Raw genomic sequence first — 19,297 nt, 5'->3', positions numbered from 1 at the left:
TTCCTTCGTTTCCTATTTCTTCGTTTATTCTTCACTCGACAAGGCTGGAGGGGGGCTTGATGGATGGAATGAGTGAGTGAGTGAGTGAATGGGGGATATGCTGGTTTATACGTCTGGTTTTGCTCGCATGTGGGCTTTGAGAAACATGCCTCTTCCTTCCTCCCTTTTTTCCACCGTACTGTACGATCATGTCCGCCGCTGGGGTGGATTTGAATCGTAGGGCAAGACCACGAACGTGTCACCTTGTGGACGCATGCTTTGTTGGTGGAGGAAGGCATATCCACGTTCGGATTGGGGAATTTATTTTGGAAGGGGGGTTTCCTTTTTTTTTTCCTCATTCTTCCCTTCATTCCTTCTTTCCCTTGTTCAATGGGTTTGGTTGATGGTGGTGGGGTTGTGTCGTATCGTACAGTACAGTACAGTACAGTACAAGTACCGTCAATGATTTTACATATGGCCAAAGGGTGGCGAGTGGCGGAGAGGGAGGAGTTGAGCACGGCAAAGCGTAACTAAGTTTAAGGGTAAGTTAGCTGGTAGCTATGGATAGGTTAGCCAGTCGGGTGGTATGGTGAAGTTACCATCCATACTCGAGTCATAACGTATAGCACCGTAGTCCATCATATCAAATCGGGGGAAGGCAAGGTACGTAGGCGCAGGGATGAAGGAGGTTGAGAGAGATCTTGGAACTGTGCGGAGTTGTCAATGTATTGTATGAGTACTCGTACAGTAAGCCACCTCCGCCCGCTGACATGAGAGGACGAGCACCGGTCCTTTCCTAACGATAACAGCAATTAACGGACGGACGAGGGGGGTTTCGTGCAGGTGTAAGAGGAATTAATAGCAATGAGAGTCATGGACAACAGAATGGCCAAAGAGTTACAGTATCCGTAACCGCCGTCACTCCGTTCACACAATGGCCCTTACCCATTCCCTTCCAAGTATAAGTACAGTATGATACCGTAATATGATACTTGCTCGTACTGTACACGGGCCCGGGAATGCTCCGCTAGCCTCCTCTTTCCACAAGTATGATTCGATGAGGAACGAGTCGTGATAATGTCGACAATGTCCCTAGAGGCACACTCGAAAACAAGTTATCTGACGAGCTCCGGTTGTCCTGCTGTTAATGGGTATTGTTCTTGGGGTGCAATGAAGTGCATGAGAACCTTACGGGCGCGGCTGCGCAGCATGATACACAGGCACACGTATAAAAACGAGGGCGAAAAACTGGACATTGTATCATAAGGATTTCCAGGGACGACGACGATATCCCAGAGTGGGTTGCTGCTGTTGTTCCTGTCGCCCGCCCCTCTCCTGTTCTCCCTGTTGCTCTCCTTCTTCCCGTTCCCGCAGCTTCTATTTCCACTGTCGCGCGTAGACTATCATACTTGTGCTAATAGCTCTGTACGGGTACGTGAAGTGAGTGTGAACCCACCACAGTTCACAGTTCTCCCGTGAATCTACAGAAGCCCCCAAAGCTAGCTACCAGCTGCTTGACCCTCCACCCTCCTACCTCTTCTCCCTTCTATCATACATACCCAGTCTCGCTCGCTGCTCGGTCTGGCCATCCATCCATCCCTCCCTCCCCATCCATACAGGCAAGGAATACCCCACCGGTACCACACCCTGCACAACTTTCTTCTGCGCATCCGAGAAAGTGAAAGGGAACTGGTGCTGCTGGACTTGACTTGCCCTTCCTTCTTCCTTTCGCTTGCTCGTGCTGCTTTGCCTCCACGCCCCTCTCCCTGTTCCTCACCTCCACCATCTCGCTCACACACACTCACACACGCTCACACTCACACTCGCACACGCTCACACACTCACACTCACACTCACACTCACACTCACACTCACACACACACACTACACTCTCTTTTTCTTTCAAACCCTTCCCTCCCCCTCCCCCCTTCGTGTGTAAACGACCATCCTACTACTACTAGCGGTAGTCTACCCCTTCCATCACTCCAACAACCCAACCCGCCCCGTAACGTTTTAACGACCCGTTGCCCACTGCCCGCCCCTTCACCATCACCGTCACCCATACTCACGTCTCCTCCCTGCTTTGACGACAGCTACCCTTCATCCTGACTAACCTTAACCGCTTCCCGCCCACCGCTATAGGAAGAATCCGTCTCCATATCCGTTGTCCACCGCCACACGCGACTCCCTTCCGTCATCCACTTCAACCCTTCCACTCGTTTCACCAACATACTTCCCAGTTCACGCTTCATCCAAGCTTTTATCCATTCTCCTTCGGTCGTCTGTTTACCTGGGCGCGATAAACAGCCGATACAGCCACTTCCGCTTAAACTTTTTTTTTTACGCCTACGTTGGAAATTGCCATTTGGTTCTGTCTATTGGGAGGGGAATATTACGGCTATTTGGATTTGTTACGAGAAGGATTGGTAGTAGGAACTGGGTGGAGTTGATTGTAAAGGGATTGGGGGGGAATTAGTTTTCAAGGGGGGTGTTATCGGTATAGGGGATCGGAATCAGTTGCAGAGAGATAGGGAAGAAAAAGGGAGGAACGGGAGCATACTCTTTTTTTTGTGAAGAGAGGGAGAAAGCTGAGAGGGGAAAAGGGATTTTTTTTTTTTTTTTTTTTTTCTTCCTCTCTTTTCTCTACGGAAAAGTGGGGACTACTTTTCGCTTCCGTTGTGAAGAGCCTCAGGCAAGAAGTTTAAAATTTCGGACGGTCGACTTACTCGCTCACTCGCTCACATACGCCATCATTTCTGTGCTTGGAAGGGAGGACAAAAGGGAAGGGATATATCAACTAGAAGTAGAAAGGGAAAGAGAGGATAAAACACCAATCTCGTGAGTTTAGTGACTTTTTTTCCGTTTGATTATTCATTTTGTGTTTATTTATTTTTTTCTTTCCTTTTCCTCCCCTTCTCTTCTTGGGTTACCTGGGGCTTCGAGGCGGTGGGGGAGAGGACAAAGGACACGCAGAGGGAGAAGAAGATGGGGGAAAAAAAGGGCTCGACATCATCGCCCATCGAGCAAAACATCTCCTGGCAACGATCCTCGATCGACAGACCCACCACTTCTCCCTTCCAGGAATCTCCCAAGCTCTTACTGTTCTTGCTCTTCCCTTTCCACCTTGGGCATAATCCATCACGCATAAACCCATCCACTCATCCGCCCATCCACTTATTGCTATTCGACTAACCATAATTCAAGGTTTGGTTCAATAGAAATCTCCGATCATTCACTTCCACCCCCCAACCTACCACAACAATAAAGACTTTTCCACGCCAACCACCCCTGACCCTCTCCCCTGTTTTCGCTCTTTGCCCGACTTTCCAAACTTGAAACATCTTTGTTGTTCTCGACGTTGAAAGTCCCGACTTTCACCGTCCCCCTCATCCGCCAAAATCAGTTCAACACCTTCTCACACTCCTCCCCCAACGCCATCGTCGCGTATGACAACCCTCTACCCTCATCAATACCACCACCCACCCACGCCTGTTCTGGATCAACCCACACCTCAATCGACTCCCCCTTTCTACATGTCCCCCAACCATGCACCCTCCAATAATTATTCCTCCGACAAGTACAACCATCATCACCCTTCAGGTCCCTCGCCTCCTAATTCTTCGATGACCTCGTCCTTCTCCGGGGGCTCGCGCTCCCTCCATCCAACCAACACCATACCGACTCCCGCTAGCTCCGCCGCGAACACCGTTCCCGCGACTTTTGAGGACAACGAAGTTGACGTGATGATGGATGAGGGAAGCGACACCGGATCGAACAAGAGGCGCCGAACTAGTAGCAGTTCTTACGACCGTGCATCACAGACAATGCCCCCCGCTCTGCGACACCGAGGGAACCTAGCCGACGACATTCCCCCCCCAATACCCACTGAGCAGGAACTACTTTCCCAGCCGGATGTTTCGCCTTACTATTTAGTTTGCTCAAATCGTTTGTTCCCCTTCCCCCTCCACCCCCCCTCTTGCCGTTTCCTCGGCCCCTTACGGTAAGTTTTGTTTGTGCGCTTGAACACTGGGATTGACGCGCAACAGCCCGACAGCCCTCATACCCTGATCTTACAGATAACCTCCTCGCTTTGTACGGTCTCCGCGATATTGCCAACTCAGTAGCGCGAAAGAATCATATAACCGGGGCGAAAAATAAAATCCGAAAAAGTTATAAGGGTTTCACCAGCGATCTGCCCGGTAGGAATGTAGTCGCAACAAGAGCTTCCCAGACAGAAGTAGAACCTGGAGGAGAGGCGGGGGGCGGTGGAGGTGATTATTTTGCCACTCTGTTGCAGTTTCCAGACGAGGAATGGCGCAACTTGCAGGTTATTGGGAAGGAGATTTCCAAGGGTATCGACATGGGGAAGCTGAGGAAAGGATTGTCCATGGGGAGAGGAGATATCCCGGGGGTGCGTTGAGTTCAAAATTGCTATAATGGCATGAAATTCCAAGGGGAAAGGGAAAAGGTTACTGATGCTCTGGTACAGTTTGATTCTTCCATCCTCGGACTCGATGAGGAATCTCGGGGGAGAAAAACTCCGCATGTGGGCTCCACAACTCCTGCCGTTGGCGCTGCTGTAGGCACTCCTGGGCATGCCAATGGTTCGACACCTGGGGGACCATCCCCTGCCGGTGATGACGGTCGACCCAAGCGCGGGAAGCGAAGACGGAACGACGGCGGGGACGATGATAATGGTATTAACGGCAGCATTGGAGGTGTGGCAGGTGGTGGAGGTGGAGGAAACCATGGTCAGGGGCCTGGAGTAGGGCCTGGAGCGATTGTTGAGGGCACAGCATGGGATGGGGAAAAGCGGAAAAAGAAGCGGAAGAAGGTTAATACCCTCTTGAACATATAAAGTGTTTCCTTTGATCCTTCTCTTTTTCCTTTTCACTCTTCCACAGTTTTAGACAGAAAACAGATACTCGAACCTTAGTCGCGAAATATTATACCCCGTTATTTCCACTGTGCCACGCGCTCTTCTTCCCTGCTTGCCTGCATCCACATAGCCTTTGCCTTGTGTCTCCCCAACTTCTCCCAAGTTTTTCTTCGCAAAGTCAGCTGACGATCGACCAATTCCTGGTCCTTTTTACACAGAATTCAGACATGAATTCATCTGGGCCTGCAGCAGCCGGGAACATGATTCCCCGCCACGTACAAGGAGGGATAGCGGTGCACGGCGGGTACGGCCGGTGACCACTTACCGGTGCTGTTATGTGCCGAGCGTTATGAGTTGACGCCCAGCATAACGACGACGACGGGGGTTATTATATATATACGTATATACGTTCAGTACCGAGTCACCGCCCCTTTTTACATATCTACCTGCTCACCTTGCTACCTACTACCTACCTACCTACCCACCTATTGTCCCGGCGGATCATTATAGTTGATTCGTGCGCATACATGTATCCACTGGTCGGACCGGATTGGATTGGACCGGATTTCTTTTTCTTTTTTGTCACTGTATTTTCTTCGCCCTAGATTGGGTTCACTTTTTATATATCTCCCCCTCCCTCCTTAGGTGGGCAAAGAGGGGAAGGGGATCGGTTATTAGTGCCTACCTGTCTACGTACCCATGTCACATTTACTTGCTAACTGGCTTTCCACGCTGTTGTTTCGCTCCCTTGCTTTGTCTACCGAATTATGTTTTACCTTCCTTCCTTCCTCCCACTCCCTTGATTCTTGTGTGTGGTTTGGGGGCCATTAGTCGATAACTCCTGCATTCTTCGGAGCTTCAAAATTAGTTTCTCATTTCTCGCTCCTCTTCCTTTTTTTGTCCTTTTTTGGTGGGGATTTTCTTACTGCTACCACTATTACCTTACTACCTACTTACCTTCCTCACCCCTATCGCATTATCATAGCTAAACTCGCCCCTCCACCTGCCCTCCCGTCCACCTAGAAAATCCTTGTCTGGGAAGGATGAGGAAAAGAAAGAGCATAATAGTGGCCGTACGATATCACGACTGCGGTACGATTACGAATCCGTGTACATAGCTTATTTCCAATCATCCCCCCTACTTGATACTTCCTACTGCTTCCATTTCCGCTTATCATAGTTGTCCCTTTACCATCCTGTTTTGTCTTCTGTTTTTGTCCGCTCTTCTATTTTATTTCTTATTTTTTTTTTTTTTGCTTATTTGTTGGAGTTGTGTTCTGGTTTGGGTTGGATGGGTGGGTGGATGGAGGAGGAAGGAAAAGTATTATTGTACATCACGTAGAAGTTAGCTTCTGGGGTGGGGGGGAATTAAAGTTGTTGAGTGAAGTTGAGGGTTTCCTACTGTGTGAATTGAAGGTGTTTGGTAGTGGGCATGGGGTATCACTCGTTTGTTTATTGTACTTTGGGGCGATTGGCGGTTCTAGTGGTGGAGGGGTTCGGTTGTATGTCTGAAAGGGTGGGGCCAGGTGAGTTGATTGTTTGGCTTGTCATGGGATATGGCTCATGTAGGGAGGCACCGATACTTGATGTCAGTGTCGATGGTGATAATATGCGGGCGGGCCCAGTGCGAGTAGAGATGAGCAGGCTTAATACTGCGACCGCTCAAGCCAAGCACATGAAAAGTAAAATAGAAAGTCTCCCAAGAGGGCATTATATATAATAATAATATTATGTATATATTTTTCTTACCAACCCCCCTCCCTCAGATCGCTACACTGCACTGCACTGCACTGCACCACTGCAACCCCATATCAAGCACTAAAGAACAGCCAGCAAAACCCAACCCAACTCCCCACGACCCCAACCGCAGAATAGGAACTATTAAACATCAAGGGCAAGAACTCGTACCGGTCCCCAAACAAAACCTTATGAGCAAGGCTAGTGTAGGCAATCAATGGAATTGCGACAATTATGAAAACCATCGTGAACCTATCCAGCAAGAACCTCCTAGTGTTGACCGCAACGGGAGATACGAGGGCGTCGAAGGCAGTGAGGAAGACCACGAGCCAGGAAATTGTATACACTGTCTTGATCAGGAACTCGGGTGCAGTAAAGAGTAGGGGGAAAAGGGAGACGTGGCCAGCTACGGCTAGTGGTCTAAATGCACCGAGGTAGCGGCGGTCCTTTAGGGCGAGGAGGGAAAAGGGGATCACCACGAGGAGGATGGCCTTCTCGTGTACGTGCCAGCCAAAAAGGAAAGAGGCATAGCCACAGAGGGTTATGGCACCGAGGAAGGTTTCGTAGGTGGGATTTGTCCAGAGTTTTATGAGGGAGAGGATTTGGAAGAATAGAGTTAAGAGGAAGGTCGTTCTGGGTGTGATCTCTGGTAGGACGGCGAAGGTGGTGTCGCCGACGAGGCCGCGGGTTACGCTGGTAAGGGCTTCCTGGTTTATGGGGAGGTCGAGACGGGGGGCGACTGTGAGGGCGGTTTTTTTAGCAGGAAAGCAGAGAAGAGGATGCGAGTGCGTGAGTACCTATTATTAGAACTCTGTCTATGAAGGAGTATATCGCCCAGATGTTTGGCGCCCAGTATGCGTGGCAAAGACCTCTACTGAACGGGAATAATCGGGATAGTAGCTGTGGTATCTGCCCCCAATACAGGAATGGTCCGAACGCCGCGGCAATGATTCCTACGATTCCTACACCTAGCTTTATAACGTTCGCGAGCCGGATTTGAAAGACGTTGTCGCCGAGACAGTACGTTCGGAGCAAGAAGACAAAGTAGGCTGGAGCTAGGTAGAGGTATATGTGCTTGAAGCAGAGCAACACAGCGAAGAGAAAGCCAGAGTATAAGCGGGTAGAGGGTGACCGGGCGAGGGTTATGCTGAGGATTAAGACCCCATATAGGAAGCCATTGTATTGGAAGTGAATGTGGTCAACTATTAAGAAGCCGGGTGAGAGGAATATGGATAGAGCTACAGCATGGGCGGGGCGCTTAGAGGATTCGGGGCTCGTATTTATGAATCTTCGTCATCATCAGCATTACTCGAATTTGAGAGGGCAAAGGGGGAGGTGCTTTTGTAGTGCATAAAGAAGCAATAATTCCGTAAACATTACGGACGATCGTTGAAAGTATACTGTCTGAACGGAATCATATCCTAAATTCCTCACATCCAGCATTGCCGGATCAAAGAATCGAGCAACCTGACCGAGTATCCATTCGAATACTGCGAAAAAAGGTGGATAGTCTAATGTCCACTCTGAGGTTTTCTGTCCCTCTCCTCTCTACAATCAGCTCCCACTCCCCAAGCCTATTCACAACTTGGAAGGCAACCAAAACCCATACCTCATAGTACCACTCCTTCACTGGCAACGAATGGGTAATCGCTAGCCAATTCCTGTGAACTTCGAAATCCGTAGACTTACTGCCCATCATCGCAATTAGCCATACCGGCCACACACAAACAGTGAAAGATAGATAGATAAAGGAAAACAGACTATGCGGGAAAGAGTAGGAGCTTAAAAGCCGTTGCGGCGATAGCACATTCGCGAAGTGAAGGGTGAAATTTATCCATTGTCTGACATTGAAGGTGATGTTTGCGAGGGGGGAGAGTGCCTGGCTTGGAGGGGACTATCAGGTTTGTAGGGATTGTTTCGGGTCGATGTGATGTACTCGGGTATTGCAATAATCTACTATTTCTAGTTGTAGTTTCTACCAATTTATGGACAACGTGATGCTTTTGCGTGTGAAGCATGTTACCCGGCCTTCAAATCATTACTTGCTCAATTTAGTGGTGATGAAAAGTTCGCATATAAGCAGTAATCAGAAGCACACCCTTTTTTCTCACACAGAAGGAATTTTGAAAAAGTTTGTCGTCTGTTCTTGCCAAAAAGTTCTCTCTCAACAGAGCCCTGCCTCTTGAAATTTCTCTACGAAAGTCAACTCAAATCGCCTTCCTTTCTCCCTTCCGCATACACCATACCACTAATTAAATTCACAACACCTCTTCTCCTCAATTCCTGTTCCTCCCCTCGCTCCTCCATCCACCCCTGCAATGGTATGGTCATCCACAGAGACTAGCACATTGGCCCTCGCTGGGCACACCAACATCAGCAGACATGCTGGCATCAGTGCTACTGTCAGCGGCGCAATGAACGGGCCGCGACACGCTGTGGACAGCTCGAGAGCGGCAGTTGTTAGGGGTGGTGACCTCCGTGATATTGAGATAGGCGATCTTTCCTCAGGAGAAGAGTCAGCGGCGGAGAAGGAAACCGACCGAGAAGGCGATGGCATTGGTGATGGGGTGGAACAGACGTTCGGAGAAAAGGCTCAGGCTTTGAAAGTCTCTGAAGCTTCTAAAGCCCCGAGATCGAAAGCCACCCGAGAGATTACCAATGCGGCCGTTAAAGCGCCGGCCACTGGATCCCTGACCACTGTTCTCACCCAGGCCCTCCAAACTGAGGATAACAGCCTTTTGGAGTCCTGCCTACATTCTACCGATGACGAAGCTATATTAGCAACCATTCGCCGCCTAAACTCCTCTTTAGCCGTCATCCTTCTCAAGCGCCTGGCCGAACGCATTGCTAGGCATCCTGGGCGTGCCAGACCGCTCGGTACTTGGGTTAAGTGGATCGCAGTCGCACATGGAGGGTATTTAGTCACTTTACCGGATCTGGTGAGCCAGATTTCCGAACTCCACCAGATTGTTTCAGCCCGCGCCAGCAGTATGCCCAAACTGTTGTCTTTACAAGGAAGACTCGAGATGCTTTCCGCCCAAATGCAATTCAGGTCTAGCCCGGCAGGCGCATCAAAGCAAGACGAAGACAACAAAGTTCTCTACATGGAGGGTACCGGGGACAGCGACAGTGAGAGCGAGTCTGATGACGAGCCCGAGAATGTTGGACTTGAGGGCTTCCATATTGAGGATGCAAGCTTTATTAATGCCGAGGGGTCTACCTGCGATGATGATAGTGCTAATGGCTCCGAAACAAGCGACTCGGACGCCGAGCTCTCTGATGCTGAAGGATACGTTGATTCCGGTGACGACGGCCATGGTGACAGTGAATTCCCCAATGGCTATCGCACGAGCGATTTCCTAGATACCGAAGCTATTGAATCTTCGGCCCGTGAGGAACCAGATGAGGAAGAACCTGCAGATCTAGACTCTGAGGTGGATAACGGCGAGAGCCGGGATGATAAGGGTAGCGATTATGGCTCGGAAGATGACCAAAGGATTGTCAAGAGGATCAGAAGGTCCAAGAAGGCATCCCGTTAGAGGGTGCTCAGGTGTAGGGGAGTTATTCTTGCTCCTTTTCTCTCTTCTCGTAATCACCCTTTCCCTTTCCTTTTTTTTTTTCTTTTCGTTTTTTTGTTCTTTAACCCTTCATGTTTTCTGCTGCCTCTGCGTTCTTATATCATTGTACATGACAACTTAGATTCTAGATTGGTAGAGGAGAGATGGGAGAAGGCTGAAAAGGTTATTACCACCACCTAAAAAAAACTTGCAATGGCGAGTGGTTTCAATTTCTTTTTGATTCCAATTCTATCCTTTCCGTTTCTATCTGTTAACGTAGGTTGATGTTATATGATAATCTGTGTGGGTGTTTATTATTATTATTCCGCATTTTTTCTTCTTTCCTTTCTAAAAAGTTCCTGTACAGTACAGTGCTTCTCTCCTCTATGCGCTTTGTATCATATCGTAGAACTCCACAAAGTATTTATGCCCGAGGAGCTATGATATTACTATAATATAATGCAAGTATCATGCCCAGCCTCACTTGGCCCAATGTAACATTTTCCCCTCGCCCAATCTGAAGTGTACTGGTAGTCTACCCCCCATCCATCCATCCATCCACCCACTCGAGCATCTACCCATACCTCCAGCCATCTATCCACTCATTGGTCACCGCTGCCGCTTCTGTAACCATCCGTTGGTCGTACAGGACCCAGCACGATACCTTACCGTATCCTATGGGTAGCGGTACATACATTCTAGATAAGGCGTCAACACCTAGCCCGCATCCATCGACCAAAGGGCTGGATGAGATGATATCATGAATGGATGGATGGATGGAATGCCTTGCATGCGTGCGGTAAGTGCAGTTTAATGTTTTACATTTTGGCGAAACAGAAGGAGGGAGGGTAATGTTATTATTTTTCGTACGTGCGAGTAAGGGAGTCCTGGGAGGAAGAAGGGATAGACAGAAGGCGGGTGGTAGAGATTTGTGGACCAGAAAGGTGTCGGTACGAGTACCGGTATACCGGCAGTGCACCAGTGCTCGAGCAGACAAATGGGATGAGGATCTTGGATGTGCTAGATTATGAGATACCTAGTATTTCTTCATCTCGGAAACTCTGTACTCCATTATTCCCCTCTGCTTTGCTACCGTATGTATTATATAGATAGCGATCTATACTCGTGTACTGTAGTGTACTGTACGAGTATGATACTGTGCCGTACTTTACAGTACGAGTAGACTACAGTACAGCAATACATTCTCGATCAAGGCGCACAACAATTACAGTACACGTACAACGCAATACAGTAACGGTGCAACAATGCAAGAGTCTACCATTGGAATCCCCGTTTATGTAGATTGGTTATCGTAGCCTCCCTCCCCAGCATCGTACAGCACCGCACCGCACTCTATGCGGAAGGCATTAGGAAAAGGCAAAAAGAGAAAGGAAAGAAGGAAGGAAAGAAATGCCAGAAGGAAGAGAGAAGTATGGATGTTGTGCATATTCGCGCACCAATGGCGCAGAAATTTCAACCGCTACGAGTCGGTGCCGCAGAATGGGTCCTAATCCCCTTTGTTCCTTCGTCATTTTACAAGCACCGGTGCTGTGGAGCAGGAAGGAAAAAAAAAAAAGAGATGGGAAAAAAAGATGAAAAATAAAGATAATAAAAATATTCATCCAAGATGAGGAGAAGGGGGAGGATGAGGGGGAGAATTGTAAATGAGGGCAAGCGGGATAGGGTATGATGACCCCCCGGGTTCAACGCGGAGTACTGTACTCGAGTACAGTGTTCGAAGGTCATTCCAACACTGGGCAGCATGCATAAAGTTAGAGTATTGTGAAATTCACTCGTATTCTGTTTGTCTTTGAGAATTTCACTCGACTAGAGAAAGCTAGTCTTCCTTTCTGATCGGGGTTGGGGTTTGAGCTGGAGTGAGGGACAGAAGGAAAAAAAAAGTGGGAAATAAATTTGGTTGGTCGAGGACTTTCAAAGAGACGCTGCTCTCTTGTTAATTTAACTTCGCTACCCCTGCCGGTATTGGACTCAAACCCACTACAGTTACGGGTACCACTACCACCACTACCAACCACCACCACCACCGCTTGTGATCCCCTTCAATCGATAAGTCAACCAACCGATCCCCTAACCGGCGATCACCATGACAAACGCAAAATCTAAGAAAAAGAAGGTCGACGAGAAGGAGAGTAATGCTCCCCCTTCTTCCTCCGCTCTGATCATTTGTCGGAACAAGTACGTACGAAGGACGTTTGCTGCGCTCCGTCAATCCCGTCCACCCCTTCCCCAAATTTTTGGAGGGGGGGGGAATGAGGAAAAAAAAAAAGACAAACAGACAAACACGGAGGAGAGGGGTTTGTTAAAACAATTATTCTCCTCCGCCTTTGTCTGGAAGTCTTTCCCCTTCAAAGCGAAGGTTGCTGACTTTACTCAGGCATTGGCGGTACATCTCCTCGTTCCACGGCCCATGGCTCCAATTGCCCCCGGAAGTGCTCGAGTCCCTCGCTCACAGCAATTACCAGGCCCCGCGCCCGCGGCCCATCGACCCAGCCGTGCTCTACGATCTCGTCAAGATCCGCAGGCTGATCGACGACGCGACGAACCTCGCAGTCCGAGCCGCCTCCGGGATTGCCTCCTCAACGGTGCTCAAAGATGGCGGCTTACTCGGCGGGAGTGCCGCGGGGGTGCTAGGGCTGGGTATAGTTGGAGGGGGCCCCGCACCCCGACTCTCTAGGGAGCGCAAACATCGCATGCGCGAACTTGCGACCCAGAAGCTCGCGAAGGCCTACAAGCTCGATGAGATCGCTGCTTCAGTGGCGACGATGCAGAGTGCGAGTTCCCTGGAGGAGGTTGCGAATCTGGTGCTTTCTAGGAACCCTAACGACCCGGATGCGAAGTATGTGCACTTTTTTCATGAGAAGATTCCTAGCCGGATGTTGGCCAAGTGCACGAGTTTGAAGCCGCTGGATGACGTTATCAGTGAGAGACCGGCCGAGGGTGCGCCGTTGAGGACTAGGGCTGTCACGAAGGGCTTTAAAGATGACTTTATTGGTGCGGCACAGGACTTGACACATGCGCTGAATATCTCGAGGCCCCGGAGCCTGCATGACCTTGGGATGGAGGTGGCTACTCGGGGCGCCGGTAGCAGTGGTGGTGGTGGTAGCAATGGCACCCCTAGGAGGACGGAAGAGGAGGACCAACCTTCTAGTTTGGAAGCGCAATTACTTTTCCATCGCGCCTCGACTTACTTGACGATTGCTTGCCAGAATATCGAAGCCACCCTGATTCCTAAGGCTAATGCCTCGGCAGTACCGGAGGAGGCCGCTCAGGCTGAAGCCCTCAAGCGAGAGGCTGCTAAGAAAGCTGTTAGGACTAACGCTAAGCGAGCTCTGAGGGACTACATCAAGTTCTTGTCTACTTTTGATTACACTCCAGGATTACCTCCGGAGACTACAGAAGAATTTATGAGGAGTGTAGAGCGGGAAGTCAGCAAGGCCTCTGACCTCAACCTTGGAAACACCCGGAGCGACACTAAGAAATTCTTAGAAATCCTCTACAGGCAAACAGGAAACGGAGGTCACCAGCCGCACACCCACCACCACCACACCAACATGAACAACCCTCTCCCACCCACTCTCCTCCCTCAACTTCCCGTCTACCAAGTCTCTGCCCTCTTCACATCCCCCCAACCCTCCACCCTCCCTCCATACCCCTCCGCTTCACTCATAACCACTAACGGCTCAAGCCGCACCTCAACCCCAAACAGCACCCCTAGAACCTCTACCTCCTCAACCTTAACCGCCGCGGCCACGGCCCTACTAGCCGATGGCGGTGAGGCAATAACCTACCATCCCCTCCTAACCGACGCTCTGCACTCCCTCATCCTCTGTCATGTCCTGATTCAAACCCCGACAAAGGAAATCCTCCGGCATGCTCACATGGTTGCCCGACTGGCACGCATTTGCGACGGCTATCCCATATTCCTGTCCCCCCGCTCCCCGGCTCGTGCAGATTGGATCGAAGTGCTTCGCAGGACGAATAATTTCGTTGGGCTGGAGAGTACCTGGGAGGCTCTTTGTTCTCCCGCACCGCTGCCGGGATCCCCCCCGTCTCCAATTGGAGATGGCGATGTTAGCCTAGAGCTGGAGAGGGCTGCGGCTGCGCTGGTGGGGGGTGGGAGGGTCATGCATCAGCACGCACCGCCGGTGCAGCCGAAGAGGTGGGCACAGGAAGACGGTGGGAAGGAGTACCCTATTAGCACCGATCGGGCGGCCGTGGTTAGTCGCTGGGTTAGGGAGGGGGTGAAAAGGGAGAGGGAGAGACTTGCGGTGGCAGCGTTGGCGAAGGATTCCGCGCACGTGAATAGCAGTGGTACTGGGAGCCCGGTGACGCCGACGACGCCGATGGTGGAAGGGGTGGAGGAATTGCAGGTTTAGCGGGCGGGGCTTTTTTCTTCTTCCCCCCCCCCCTCAGAGAACAGGGTAGCAAGAGAGGAAATTGGGTTGAAGTTCCCACAGACATAGCGGGGTTCTCTGTTTGATCTTCTACTTCTCATGGGTAACGCGATATAGTTGGAAAATTTTTTTTTTTACGTGCTGCCGCGTTTGATAAGATGGGGCGGGGGGGAAGAGGGGGGTTGTTGGGGCGTTATCTGTAGGATCCTGTATATGGCGCGAGTGATGTCTTGTGAATATTCTTCATTGCATGCATGCAGAAACTGGCGGTAGGTATGATAGGTGTTCACCGATCGCAGTTTGGTGGGTTGGATGGTTCGCGTTTGCTACATATTTAGAGCTATTCTAGAAAAAAGCGGATAATAATAGGGATCACGTTTCATAACTCGAGTACAAGTCGCTCGACAAAAGTCTTGGCGAAATGGGGGGGACCCACTTTTCTGGAGTGTGCGGCGGGATTGCGTAATTGGTGGTCTGTGTGGGGAGGCAAAGAGACACAAGATTTTGTCCAGCACCGGTAAATTAACTTGTGCTCGAGTACCGGTATTAAGTTATGAGTATGATACCGGCACCACAAGTGATCCCTTTGTACTATAATACGTTTTCTAGCACTCAGATCCCTAACCCCCCCGTCAAGGCGTAAGTAGGGCCTACCGCCGTACGTAGATGAGGGAACTCGCTTTCTCCATTGTATGATATACCGGTATCATAGTTACGGTTTCAATTTGGTGAGGTCACAACTACTACGGTACTATCCTTGGTATCCTACGAGTAGAGCACCAGCTCGACACCATTATATTAGAAGTCAAGTGTCTGCCAACCAGGAGCATCACTTACCAACTAAAAGTGAGTGGAATTCGGGACAAGAACAGCGCTTAATCTACTCGAGCAGGTTACAGGATCTACGAGGGAATCGCGTACGGTAGCATAGCGCTGGGCAACAAAAGGATCCACTACTCCAGTGGACTGCTTGTACTCGTACTACATGATAGCCCTAGGCAGTATCACGAAACATCGATTGCTATCATACAATCTCCAATACCGGTAAGTTAGGCGCGGAAAAACCACCAAACACCGAGTAAAACCCAGCTAAAAAACACAGGTCTTTCCCAGAGGACTCGGGCGCGTGCTGTAGTCTGCTGTACTTGTACTGTACTCATCGCTAAGACGTCGCTTCTCTACAGTACTGTGCTCTCTACCATCAAGAGCACAAAAAAGGCTACAAGGCCGGGGGGGATGATTGTCTCAAGCGGGTAAACTGAAATTATTCCTCCCATTTCTCAAGTTCTAACGCGAAGGCATGTATTGGTATCCCAACTTTCTGGTATGAGAGCGTCTTCATCCTTCGAATCGCCAATACTCTTGTCTTTCGAGTTTTACTTTTCCACCAAACTGTTGTGGCTTAGTATTTATTCCATTAGATGCAGTCGCACCACTGCCCACAGAAACCTGCTATGGGACCTGTTGTGACCGTATATATAATATCGGTATCAGATCCTGGATCGCTGTTGGGTAAATTACGCTACATTTCGGTGTGACTGGTGTGAATGCTCGTACCAGGTCGTGGATGGAGCGTGAGACTTGCTCCCACCGAAAATTCTTATCTGGATGATCCGTGATAGGGGAGCGTGGACACCGATATAACAGTCCATAATTCACATCCACCACGAGCGATGCCGGGAAAAAGTTGTGAGGCGGCAGCACACTGGGTCAATGTGTAATTTGTGGAGTGGAGCGAGATCTTTTGTGATCGATATAGTCGCGGGTGCTATCGTAGTGCAGGGTAGAGGTGTTGGGTCCATGTTTTATTTTTCTCGAATAGCAGACAGCGGATGGGCGGATTGGGTCGAACGAGTGGTCGAGGAGGCGGTTTGCGGAAATCGTCTTGATCAGTAGGCTTGACCTCGTCCGGCATTGTTGGAGGTGCCGAGTGGCACCTGGTCTATGTTCTTTCGTTCTGTCACAGGATTTATTTGGTTAGTCACCGGTGGGTTAGTCACTGGCAATAGCTTTGCTGTAATGTACTGTACGATCTTGGCGACAAAATTCGTGGCCCCCTTCCCTCCAATGCCAAGCATCGCACATTCCAACCACCATGACAGAGCCCCCTACAACACCGGTCAAAACAGCACCTGGAGGTGAATGGACTACACCAGTCCGTATGAGAGTTCTTATGCTTTGTGAGTCTGGAATGTCAAAGCATGAAGTTAAGCGACACACCGGTGTACCGCTACCGACAATTCGGTGGTGGGTTAAAAACCCACATCAGCGCAGGCCTCATACTCAATCTGGTCGGCCACGCAGCCTCACAAAGCATGATATCAACCATTTGATATATGTGCTCAGACGGAACTGGGAGGGGAGGAGACTTTGCTGGGCGAAATTGGGACAACAGGCAGGATTGTCGGTATCTGGACGTACAGTCCAGCGTGCGCTTGAGTTGGAAGGCTATACACGCTGTAAGGCTTGTAAGAAGCCATTTATCGGTCGGGAAGCTCAGAAGGAGAGACTCAGTTATGCGACCAAACATGCTGATAAGCCAAAGGCATGGTGGTGGCAACATATCTATTCTGACGAGTCAACCTTTGATACCTCTCGCCGAGGTTCTGATTGGGTCACCAGACTCCCTACTGAACGCTACCATAAGATTGTATCCAATTTTCCTTTACTAGTGGCCGGGCATCGGTAGCCATATGGGGTGCAATAAGCCATAATTGGAAGTCGCCTTTGGTCTTTCTTCAAGGGACAGGCAAGCGTGGAATCACGATGAAAGACTACTTGGAACAAACTCTTCAGCCAATCATGGGTCCTGCATTTAGTGGTTCGGTAGAGGGCTATTCTGTTACTCCAGAAGCAGAGTTCGTTGAAGATCAGGCACCGTGGCATGGGACGAAACAGGGTCTTGTAGAGCCCAAGAAGGAGTTAGGCATTCCGCTACACGAATGACATTCCGCTTCACCGGACCTCAATCTGATAGAGAACATATGGAGGATCCTCAAGCAGCGCATCAAGGCACGAAGACACTTTCCTGGAACCTATCGTGAGATGCGTAACACAATTCAGGAGGAATGGGATCGACTGAAACCATCAGAGTGGAATCAATTGATTGATACCATGCCGGATAGGTTGAAACAATGTAGGGAGCGGAGAGGCATGCAAACAAAATTTTAATTTTCTTTACTATGTAATGTATTACATACTATATAATGGTATTCAAATTCTCTGTTTTTCTATTCTATTATTGTGATCGTTCATATGTCGTTGGTGGTGAGTGGCCACGAATTTTGTCGCCAAGATCGTACAGTGATACGCCACAGAACCCATACATTTCTGCGCACAACTTTTGGGTATGCCAACCATTCATATATATGTCTAGTAGGCAATCAAGTATCTACCTCTCACGCTACCCCGAAGGCTGTGGCGCAACTACAGCTATAGTACCATATTGTGCCCTCTTCAATTCCTCATTCTCGCCATTCTCCGCGTTCTTCTTCTCACCTCGGGCACTCTCCCCACCGCCGCCGCCCTCATCACCTAATCCCCGGCGCAGCTTCCACAACCCCCATCAACGTTCGCATCACTGTGCTCGCCTTCATCAATGCTGCCCGGCCTCTTTCGATTTTGAAAAGCTCTGTCGCAGGCACGAGCTGATGTTGCTCACTTGTTATGTTGAGTGGTCGGGCGCCGCTCCTCTCTCCTTCAGTCGGCAACGGCACAGGTACTGTACCATACACAAGCTGACTCGGATTGCCGCCCGGTGAGCCTCCCACTTCTATCACTCTTAAGCTAAGCAATGCAAGTGAGCTATTTTAAATGGAAGGGACATCTCTGGCTCAAGGATGCCAGGATCTGGAAATCGTATTAAAATCAGGACCAATGCATCCTGGGCGATGTGCTTAGGGGTCGTTGGCTCGTGAGGAGGATTCGGGAGTGCGCTCTCCAGTGATATACAGAGAAATAATGTATGTAACATCCCTCATTTGAAAATTAGAAGTGCGTTATTGTCGCCACAGACCTTTTAACTATTTATTTGCTTGTGACCTCCCCCCCGCCCCCTATCCGCCTAGCATATATCTCGAGTACATTTCCACTAATACTTGGAGTCAAAGGGTAGATATAGGTGCAACCAAGACAAGACCAATTGTAGACTCTTCTTTTTACACCTACTCGTAGAGCGATATAGTGTAGTTGACGAAGGTAAGCTGTAGAGAGCGATAAGCAATACCATCAGAGACTACGGGAAAACGCATGGTCAATAGCAGTATTAAACTCTATCGGCCCACCTGTTGCACCAACAGCTCAGGCCTTGAATGAGGAAGTACTCTATTAGGAGAGGCATCCCCAGAACAGGTAATAAGACACGAGGGGGCTATGATAGAAAGGATATCCTTTCGGTCAACTCTCAAGATAACCAGTATAAAAACTACTAACTCCCATGCCCGATCCTCCTAATCTCCCAGCGCGCGGACGCCAGGATGCTGGCATTGGGACTAGGTTTTCTCATCACTCGGGGTCTCACTCACACGGCCCCCACATCCTCAGTTCTGGGCAATTTCAGACTGGTGGTGGGTGGGTGGGTGAAAGGATTATCTGGTAAACACTCACGTTATGATTGCATCCTTTCTGTTCATCTCTCAAACGCACCGGATGATCCCTACCGTTCTTTCTGGACGTCGTGCCACAGGGGAGTACTCAACCTATTCCCAGAGCTTTGTGAGTCAGTCCAAGTG

The 19,297-nt window shown here is 49.7% G+C and overlaps 4 protein-coding genes; 3 read left to right on the top strand and 1 right to left on the bottom strand.

The window, feature by feature from the left end:
- The first annotated feature begins 2,789 nt into the window (after positions 1–2,789).
- GSTUM_00009265001 (uncharacterized protein) lies at positions 2,790–5,664 on the top strand. XM_002840588.2 has 3 exons: positions 2,790–3,924; positions 4,026–4,390; positions 4,469–5,664. Exons 1-3 carry the CDS (start codon positions 3,603–3,605, stop codon positions 4,835–4,837), a joined length of 1,056 nt encoding a protein of 351 aa, XP_002840634.1. The 5' UTR covers positions 2,790–3,602; the 3' UTR covers positions 4,838–5,664.
- A 1,005-nt stretch (positions 5,665–6,669) lies between these two features.
- Positions 6,670–8,516, bottom strand: GSTUM_00009264001 (uncharacterized protein; the record flags this gene model as incomplete). XM_002840587.2 has 6 exons in its annotated part: positions 8,357–8,516; positions 8,205–8,283; positions 7,905–8,128; positions 7,688–7,868; positions 7,393–7,567; positions 6,670–7,334 (listed from the first exon to the last, which is right to left on the bottom strand). The coding sequence occupies exons 1-6, from the start codon at positions 8,431–8,433 to the stop codon at positions 6,670–6,672; spliced, it is 1,401 nt and encodes a 466-aa protein (XP_002840633.1). The 5' UTR covers positions 8,434–8,516.
- A 255-nt stretch (positions 8,517–8,771) lies between these two features.
- GSTUM_00009263001 (uncharacterized protein) lies at positions 8,772–10,134 on the top strand (the record flags this gene model as incomplete). XM_002840586.2 has 1 exon in its annotated part: positions 8,772–10,134. The coding sequence occupies exon 1, from the start codon at positions 8,914–8,916 to the stop codon at positions 10,132–10,134; it is 1,221 nt and encodes a 406-aa protein (XP_002840632.1). The 5' UTR covers positions 8,772–8,913.
- A 2,122-nt stretch (positions 10,135–12,256) lies between these two features.
- On the top strand, positions 12,257–14,952 carry GSTUM_00009262001 (uncharacterized protein; the record flags this gene model as incomplete). XM_002840585.2 has 2 exons in its annotated part: positions 12,257–12,499; positions 12,525–14,952. 2 exons carry the CDS (start codon positions 12,257–12,259, stop codon positions 14,547–14,549), a joined length of 2,268 nt encoding a protein of 755 aa, XP_002840631.1. The 3' UTR covers positions 14,550–14,952.
- Between the last annotated feature and the right edge of the window lie 4,345 nt (positions 14,953–19,297).

This window comes from Tuber melanosporum (assembly GCF_000151645.1).
Source record: "Tuber melanosporum whole genome shotgun sequence assembly, scaffold_54, strain Mel28".
Classification (NCBI taxonomy): domain Eukaryota; kingdom Fungi; phylum Ascomycota; class Pezizomycetes; order Pezizales; family Tuberaceae; genus Tuber; species Tuber melanosporum.
This window is presented reverse-complemented; position numbering and strand designations above follow the sequence as displayed.

Coding starts and splice junctions, on each gene's coding strand:
- GSTUM_00009265001 (XM_002840588.2), top strand. CDS start 3,603: ATGACCTCGTCCTTCTCCGGGGGCTCGCGCTCCCTCCATCCAACCAAC. Junction 3,925..4,025: donor CTATTTAGTTTGCTCAAATC/GTTTGTTCCCCT, acceptor GACGCGCAACAG/CCCGACAGCCCTCATACCCT. Junction 4,391..4,468: donor GGAGAGGAGATATCCCGGGG/GTGCGTTGAGTT, acceptor GCTCTGGTACAG/TTTGATTCTTCCATCCTCGG.